The sequence below is a fragment of the Seriola lalandi genome, unplaced genomic scaffold (assembly GCF_002814215.2).
Source record: "Seriola lalandi dorsalis isolate HSWRI2012SDOR001 ecotype SW California unplaced genomic scaffold, Sedor1 jcf7180002054748, whole genome shotgun sequence".
In the NCBI taxonomy this organism is placed as follows: Eukaryota; Metazoa; Chordata; class Actinopteri; order Carangiformes; family Carangidae; genus Seriola; species Seriola lalandi.
In genome coordinates this window covers 1,971,937-1,979,801 of record NW_019525301.1, presented here as the reverse complement: position 1 = coordinate 1,979,801, position 7,865 = coordinate 1,971,937, and the positions used below count along the sequence as shown (strand labels likewise).

General features: G+C 42.9%; 1 protein-coding gene across 1 annotated transcript; it reads right to left on the bottom strand.

Moving 5' to 3' along the window:
• Positions 1–412: 412 nt before the first annotated feature.
• LOC111668607 (EF-hand and coiled-coil domain-containing protein 1) lies at positions 413–7,027 on the bottom strand. The gene is made up of 9 exons (XM_023424685.2): positions 6,167–7,027; positions 4,441–4,882; positions 4,215–4,349; positions 3,233–3,312; positions 2,807–2,948; positions 2,137–2,290; positions 1,459–1,575; positions 883–952; positions 413–787 (listed from the first exon to the last, which is right to left on the bottom strand). The coding sequence occupies exons 1-9, from the start codon at positions 6,768–6,770 to the stop codon at positions 618–620; spliced, it is 1,914 nt and encodes a 637-aa protein (XP_023280453.1). The 5' UTR covers positions 6,771–7,027; the 3' UTR covers positions 413–617.
• Positions 7,028–7,865: the final 838 nt, after the last annotated feature.

The following is a 7,865-nucleotide window of genomic DNA, read 5'->3' as shown; positions in this document are numbered from 1 at the left end:
AAGTCCCTTATCATTTCAGACCGTCAGGCCACTTAGACAGAAAACTTCCCTTTTTTGACTGAATACTCATTAAATGAAAATTAAATGATGATTAAATACAAATTGAACCTACTACCTTGACAAAGACCTCCACTGGGAGGTGCCCAGGACCCATCTAAGTCAGATCCCAGAACCACCTCAACTGGTTTCTTTTGATATGAAGGAGCAGCAGCTCTACTCCACGCTCCTCCACGTCTCTAATCTCTCTAGCCTTAGAGATTTTCTATGTCAAACCTTGAATTTCAGTCACTTACAATTTCCAATTCACATTGTGAGTGGCCTTGCAAACATGAGTTACTGTTTGGTTTTCAGAGTGCGAAGTTAAACCTCCAACAGACGCTGAACTTGTCAAAACTTACATTGGAGCAAGGGGTTTGGATAAAAATATTTAATCATTTATATTAAATAGATACAAAATACAACACTAAGAGATTGAATTAAGTAAATAAAATTCATCTTTAAATACATTGAACCAGTGTCAACATCTTGGATATACAACTGGGAAATGTACACGGGTGCAAACAGGTCAAAAATACAAAAAAAGAGTATAACTAAAAAGTACCACAGTAGTAGCTTATTTAACAGGAGATGAGCAGAGGGTTGGCACTGCTGGTTTGATGACCTGTAGATGTAACCAGGAGCTTCTCTCTGCTCTCTCCTCCTCCATCATCCCCTCCGTCTCCAAGGAGATCACAAGAGGATAATCGGCGGCAGAGAGCATCAGCGACCTGTAGGACCCTGGATGGACCTGGATGGAGAAAATTGAAAAGTAGCATTAATTAATTTGAAGCAATACTAAAATGTGAATATTTGGATGATTTGAAAGATGTAGAACAGACCTACCATCTCCACTCCTACTGCAGACATCCAGAGTGTCCATCACAATCTTCCCCAGCGCCCTGCGGGACATGTTCTAGAGAAAACAAGGAGGACAGGCTTTTCACTTTCTGGTGTCTTATGATGAGACACATGGGTTAAAGTTGCATCAAGTGTGTGACATTGTTTGTCTGTCTACATATCTAACACAAGATGCACATGCAAAGCAACCTGCCAAACGCATGATGGGATATGCTCTCTGAACCCAACCTTCACCGTCCCTGAACGGGATAATTAAGTATATAAAACACAAACATACAATCAGGGGTAAATATATTTGTAAAGCCAGGAGCTCTCAAAATGATCATTTAATATATATTATAATTAAGCGTTTTAATGAAAAATACATGTGTTCAGCGCCACAGGATCTGTAAGACTCAATTCTACATATATTTTAAGGATAAACGACTGTGACCCGGATGAGCAACAGAAAATGGATTCATGGAATAAACTGTAGATGGCGTTGAAGAGGTGGGTACTGTATGTGTAATGGCCGAGGTGGATGATGTGAGTGTGTGTACAGTCTGTGTGTTTGTGGCGTGCCTTGTTGCGTAGCTGCAGCAGAAGTGTGAGGGCATCTGTGAGTTTCTCCTCCAGCAAAAACAGACGTGTCTTTTCCTTCTCCTCCAGCCATGCCTCGTCCTCCTCTTCCTCAGGCCTCTGGGAGACAAGAGGAGGAACGAATGAATGTAAACAGGCTAAAACTTAAAGCGGTGGTGGAAACACTTTTCACTACTCACTTTACTGATATAAAAGTGCCAACACCACAACAGAAGTTTTTTTTTTTCATCTGTGAAAACAGGTGAATTTTTTTCCAGGCAAGTTTTTCTACATTTGTTATTTTCATTGTTCATTTTTTTTTTTTTTTTTTACAAGTGTTTGTTTTTGTAATCCTCATTTCAGACACAAGAGTGCACCACTACCCCAGTCTAAAAAGGACCTCAAGCAGACCTCTGGACTTTTTAGTGGGTAAGTCTAACTTGAAGTTATCCAGCTAAGTTAACCAGTGCATCGTTATGTTCTTCACTGGTGATACACAGTAGCATTGCTCATCTTATCCTTTGGCAATTCAGTGTTCCTATAGAAGGGAACTCTTAACTTTGCCGCTACACAGACTTGATGTCCGTTAGTTCTCCGTTGCGGAAGTTTTTTCTTTTCTTATTTAATCTGACATTAGGCCTCCAGCTGTTTACATGTTACCATCATCTCTCGCTCTCTCACCTTTTCTTTGTCAAAGCTTCTGCCTCCCTCTTGCTGCTCTTGGTTTGGTCCCCTCCAGTCACAGCGCCCCATCCTGTCTTTAGAAGTGCTGGTGAGGTTTTTATCATGCAGGTGAGTCTGAGAGAGAAGATGATGGACCTTATGGTTCTGACATCTGGAGGAAGACGGAGGAGATTTAATTGTTTGATTTCAGTTTTAAAGAACCATAATGAGGACGTTCCTGCATTGTGAAGACATATCAGCCTTTTCTCACCACGGCAAAGTTTGAAGTGAAGGTTAGAGTTAGGTTTAGGTTTAGGGAATACACAATGTCAACGACGGTCCTCACAGCTATTGAAAGACAAACGTGTGAGTGTTGATGAGGTTTAAGCTCAGACGGTTAGATAGTGGTGCATAAACCCCTTAAGAAATTCTAATTGGTGGAAGTTTGCATTTTCTCTCTTTAAGCATAACGGTAGCTAGTTAGCAGCTATGGTATCCTATACTAAAATGTTAGCAAAGACAGCTAAAGCTATCCTCTGAAGATCCAGAGATGATCTGAGCCCAATACCATCACTTTACAAAACTACCACAAAGTAAGAATAGTTATTTAAGGTTAGATGTTGGTGAGTGTGTGTGTGTGTGTGTGTGTGTGTGTGTGTGTGTGTGTGTGTGTCAGATGTTAGCTAACCCTTTTCCGCAGCTGGGCAGTTGGCTGAAATGCTTCTTCACCTCTAACAGGCAGCACTGTCCTTTCTCCTTCGTCCCCCTGTCCTCCTCCTCTTCATCAGAGGCAGCTTTCCCCTCCACTGCCCTCTGCAGACACTCTGCATCTGCAGACAGTAGAAGCAGCTAGATGTAGTGACCTTACTGCCCGAAGGCAACTCAGTGATTAAGGATCCACACATGCAGCTATACCTGTGTGGACTGATATTGTTTAATGTGACATGACTTTAATGCTGCTGCTGCTGCTGCATTGGTGGATGAATAATAAGCTTTAAAAATCTCCGCGACAAACAAAGGGATCAAAAGCTGGAGGGAAAATGACAGTTTATTAAGAACACATGATCTCTGAACCGTAATTGCTCAGTGATTCATCAGTTTTCCAGTCACCTACCTGTCTGTCTATAGGAGTCTTCTGCTCCCAATGGATACATTTGTTGACGGAACGAGTCCAAGAGGCATGTACAGCAGGATCTGAGGGTGGTAAAGGTAGAGAACATCACTGATACTGTGGACAGATGCTCCCTCATCTGTATTTTTGTATGTGGGTTATCGAACCCGGTCTGAATTTTGTTCACTGGCTTGGACCTGACTAATGAAAGCTGTCCTCTTTCCACTCTACAGCCCCACAGGAAACCACAGGTGATGGTTTAGATGCTGCGGAGTGATGCCAGGATCAGTCTACATGACACTTATGTCTTTCTATGTCACATTTAGATTATCACAGCTTTCAGTGTAACATGACGTGCACGAGTTATAAAGGGCATCAGGCAGGAGAGGCCTAAAACAAATCTGAAATCAGGTATTGCTAACTTTGTCTGTCTGCTGTTTGCTGAGCAGACGGTGTACAGGAGGAGGGGCTGATGGACAGCTGCTGGAGTCTGATGAGAGTGAACAAAAACAGTAAAGGTGTGGCTCTAAAAACGAAACAATGAGCTGAAAGACACCTGTAGCAGAGTGGAACTACAGATGTAGGTTTATCAATACAAGTGATTATTATATTCTAAATACTGATTGGTGCAATTTATATGTGCATATTTGTGGTTTATTGAGTCAGATGTTTCTTGGACAGAGCAGGTCTGAACTCTCTCTAATGCGCTGTGGGTCACTGAGGACAGCTGGAATGAGTCTCTGTTGAAAAATAAATGCAGTGGCGTCTGTTGAAAATTAACCCCATCTAACTCTTACCTGACACTGGAATTCAGATTGAGTGATTGAGTGTAACTTAACCTGTGTAGCTTGAATGCATTAAATTTCAAATCAGCAGAGCACAGAGGCAAATGATGTGTAAATAGATACACAAACACACCCATGCTCACAAACACTCACACTCACACTCACTCAAGGACACACACACACACACACAGTGTTTGTACCTGTACTGGTGCAGTTCAGCCTCCAGCTGGCTGATCCTGGACTGGAGCTGCGGCACGGACTGAGCCTGCTCCTGGATCAGCCGAACCCTCTGGAGCCCCATGCTCAGAGCCTCCCTGGCGTCCTCCGCCCGCTTCCTGATGGAGATCATCCAAAACCTGTTTATACGTTCTTCCATTCAGACTCCATCCAGTCATCCTTAAAAGCTCCCTGTAATAAAAAACGAACCTGATCTGTGAGTTATCCTTCCTCAGCGCAGACTCCACCCCCTGCAGCTTGCGCACCTCCTGGTACGCCCACTGCAGCTCCGTCTCCAGCCGCTGATTGAATTTGATGGCCTCCTCCAGCTGCCCGTCACGTGAGGAGCGGATCAGCTTCAGCTCCCTCAGAAGGGGGTCCCTGATGTCCTGTCTCCTCGCCGCCCTCCTCGCCCCATCCCCTCCAGCACCTCTGCGCTGTCCTTTAATTCTCTGTGTCGGTACCAGCTTTCCCTGTACGAAGGTGATGGAAGTTGTAGGTGCAGAAACAGTGGAGTCAATGCTGGAGGGAGACGGGAGGGGGCGGCCCCTCTCTCGTCGGAGTGCCACCTCCAGGGCCAGGCAGCGAGCATCGCTCCCCTGCAGCGCTGAGCGGAGGTCCTCCACCAGCTCCCTCAGAGCTGATACCTCATCTAAAGAAGAGGATCAAACAGAGACAGGGAGTCAATAGTTATTTACACATTCATTTAAATGTCCCATATTTTACACATTTCCTGTGTTTTCTTTTTATCCATAACAAGATAAATTTCTGGTTTAAAGAACCAAAAACAGTTTCAGTGTAGTTTAACATCTCCTGTCTCAGGCTTCTCTCTGGAGCTCTAGTAACAACAGGTTGGTGAGCCGATTAGAAGAGAGGAGACTCTGACCCTCCTCTGATTGGCTGACTGTTTTCTGATTGGTCCAATAAAAATATATCAGATTTCAGGTAAACACTCAGAGAAACCAAATCCTGCAAGGTTGGATGGTGGGTAAAAGTGGCTGAGAGCGGTGACTGCTTTGTTGTGACATCACAAAGTGACAGAAGTCCTGAAGGCTCAGTTTCTGAATACAGGCTGTGTGCATTTCTCTGTGGACTGAGGCTTTGATACTTTCACAGTATTAATATAGAACCTAGACCTGCTTTATAATCAAATACATGGACATCTACCTTTATACAATAGGGGACCTTTAAGATGTTACATAAAATAAGTTTATGATAAGCTTGGAGATACACGAGTTGTTTGCAGTTTCACCAAGTTTCCCCTCTAGACTTTGTGTATGGTTGCATTTGAAAAAAGAAGAATAAAATCAGTTCATTCATCATCAAAATCAATCAGTCAGGCTTTGCTTTTTCTTTTTCCTTTCCTTTCAATCATCTCATGTCGGCCAGATCTGTACTGGGACCTTTTGGAGGGGCTGAACAATATATACGAACTAGCTCGAGCTTGAGCAGCTACAGTACACATGATACATCAGTATTACAATGTTATATAATAGTCACAGGGGCAAAGTACTTTTACTTTTGATAGTTGAGGTGCATTTAGCTGATAATGTCCCTGTACTTTTACTCAAGTAGGAATGCAGGAGTGTTTTTACATTTTCTGTAAATGACCTGATGGAAAAGATGGAAGAGGTGGAGAATAAATCAGCAGCAAATGTTATAGGTTGCTAAAGATAAAAAAAAAGACAGAAAAGGAAATGAGCTGAAGTAATTGGTGGTTACAGCTACTTCCCTCTACCACACACTGCCTCGAGATAATAACTGCTCTGTAACTCCATACTATTATACAGTATATAGTTTGAAAGTAACAACAGGGTTATTAAATAATTTCCTATATACTGTAATAAGCTGAAGTGAATGCAACAACAGTAAAATAAAAGCACGAGGCATTTCAGTGCAACAGCACATGTAAAATAATATCATCCAGGTGCAGTACCTGTCTCACGGTCTTCTCTGGTTCGACCTTTAACAGATTTGTCCACAGGTTCACTCTGGTCCCTCGTGAGATCAAAACTCACACACTTTCTCCGCCTGACACGCGGCCACCGGAGCCGGATCTGTCTCTCGACCAGCTCCGTGTCCTCAGTAAGGGGCAAGCGCAAGGCACACTCCCCGGTGCCTCTACGCGCAGTGCGCACACGGAAATACCCACATAGCCGGGAGTGGAAGTCTTTAAAGGACAGCTGGCAGGGCAACACAGAACACACATCCCCAAACTCTTCATCTTCTTCATCCTTCTCTTCACCTCCATTTTCTTCTTTTCCTTTCCTCGTCCTCTTTCCCGCTCCAGTGAGCCCTAACACAGCGCACAGCGCGGTGAAATCCTCCGCAGTCACCGTATCGTCCCGGTTGGGGTAGGCCAGGTGGTGGAAGACCTCCTGCAGGTACTGGTCTATACCAGTGGCCAGGACGACGATTTCATTCTCCGCACCAGGATTGGGGCAGTGGTGATGGGCCAGAGCGCTCCGGAGCCACTCGCTTTTACGCGCTGCTCGAGGCGAGGGCTCGATGCGCGACAGGGCCAATGCGGTGCGCTCCATGACTACACATAAAGTAAGTTTTTCTTCTAGGTGTGTCGCCAAATAAAATTCGGATTATTCGCATTCGCACCGGATAAGATTTCAAAGCTGAAACACTTTCCCGGTGTGGTTTGACGCAGCGTAATTCCCTGGAAATTTCAACCTGGATTCCTTCCCGGCGCATCAAGCCAAGATCTGTTGCCCTGGGGTGGGAAAAAAAATCCCAGGGCACCGACTCCACCCTTTTGTGTGCACACTCGCAAGTGTGTGTGTGTGTGTGTGTGTGTGTGTGTGTGTGTGTGTGTGTGTGTGTGTGTGTGACTGTACCGCTTAAAGTTAGATATGCGAGAAAGTGAGGGCGATGTTGGTGCTGTGGTAGTTTGATCTCCATTACAACAGTGGATCACATGTCAAGTTTTGTCACAAACAGTTTACAACCCACATCTTTGACAGTGTTCCTGCTCAGGACGCGCCCCATACAGAAATGTAATAGGCTATATGACATATATGTATATTATTATCACGCATATACATCCTCTGGATATATGAAGATATAAGTTTATAACATATATGAAATACCCATAGTAAAATAAGTATATGTACAGTACATATATTGAAAATATCTATGAAGAATTGACATGGTATAACATGATGTGAGCATATAACAATATATATTTAATTAATATATCCAAGTTTATTAAAACAGCGTATATATAAAAATCATTATGCTTATATTGTATATTAGATATTTTTCTTATCAATTTTAATGTCTATCGCCCCATTCTGGGAAACTGCTCTCAGACTTTTGGACCTTACTGTTTATAATTATATAAACATATATTAACAGGTTTTGGGATGTATATATGTATATTTATGTAACATTTGTCTGCACTATAAGCATACATACATAAACATACATATGTGTATGGGCTAGACATACTGTATACGTCAAGATATGAAATTGTTTCAATTTCTAATAGGTTTTATATTTGATTTTTACATGTATGTTTATATTTTATATATTTGCCAACAAGCTGGGCAGTTCCTTTTGTGTGATAAATGATCAGATGTGTGGAGTCCTGAGTCATAAATAGTATCACGTGTTTTTGAGGTAAA

Excerpts from the sequence above, each read along its gene's own strand:
- LOC111668607 (XM_023424685.2), bottom strand. The coding sequence starts at position 6,770 with ATGGAGCGCACCGCATTGGCCCTGTCGCGCATCGAGCCCTCGCCTCGA. Across the intron at positions 3,313-4,214 it reads GCTGAACTGCACCAGTACAG|ATCCTGCTGTACATGCCTCT; the intron begins GTACAAACACTG and ends TACCACCCTCAG. Across the intron at positions 2,949-3,232 it reads AGACTCCTATAGACAGACAG|ATGCAGAGTGTCTGCAGAGG; the intron begins GTAGGTGACTGG and ends TACTGTCTGCAG.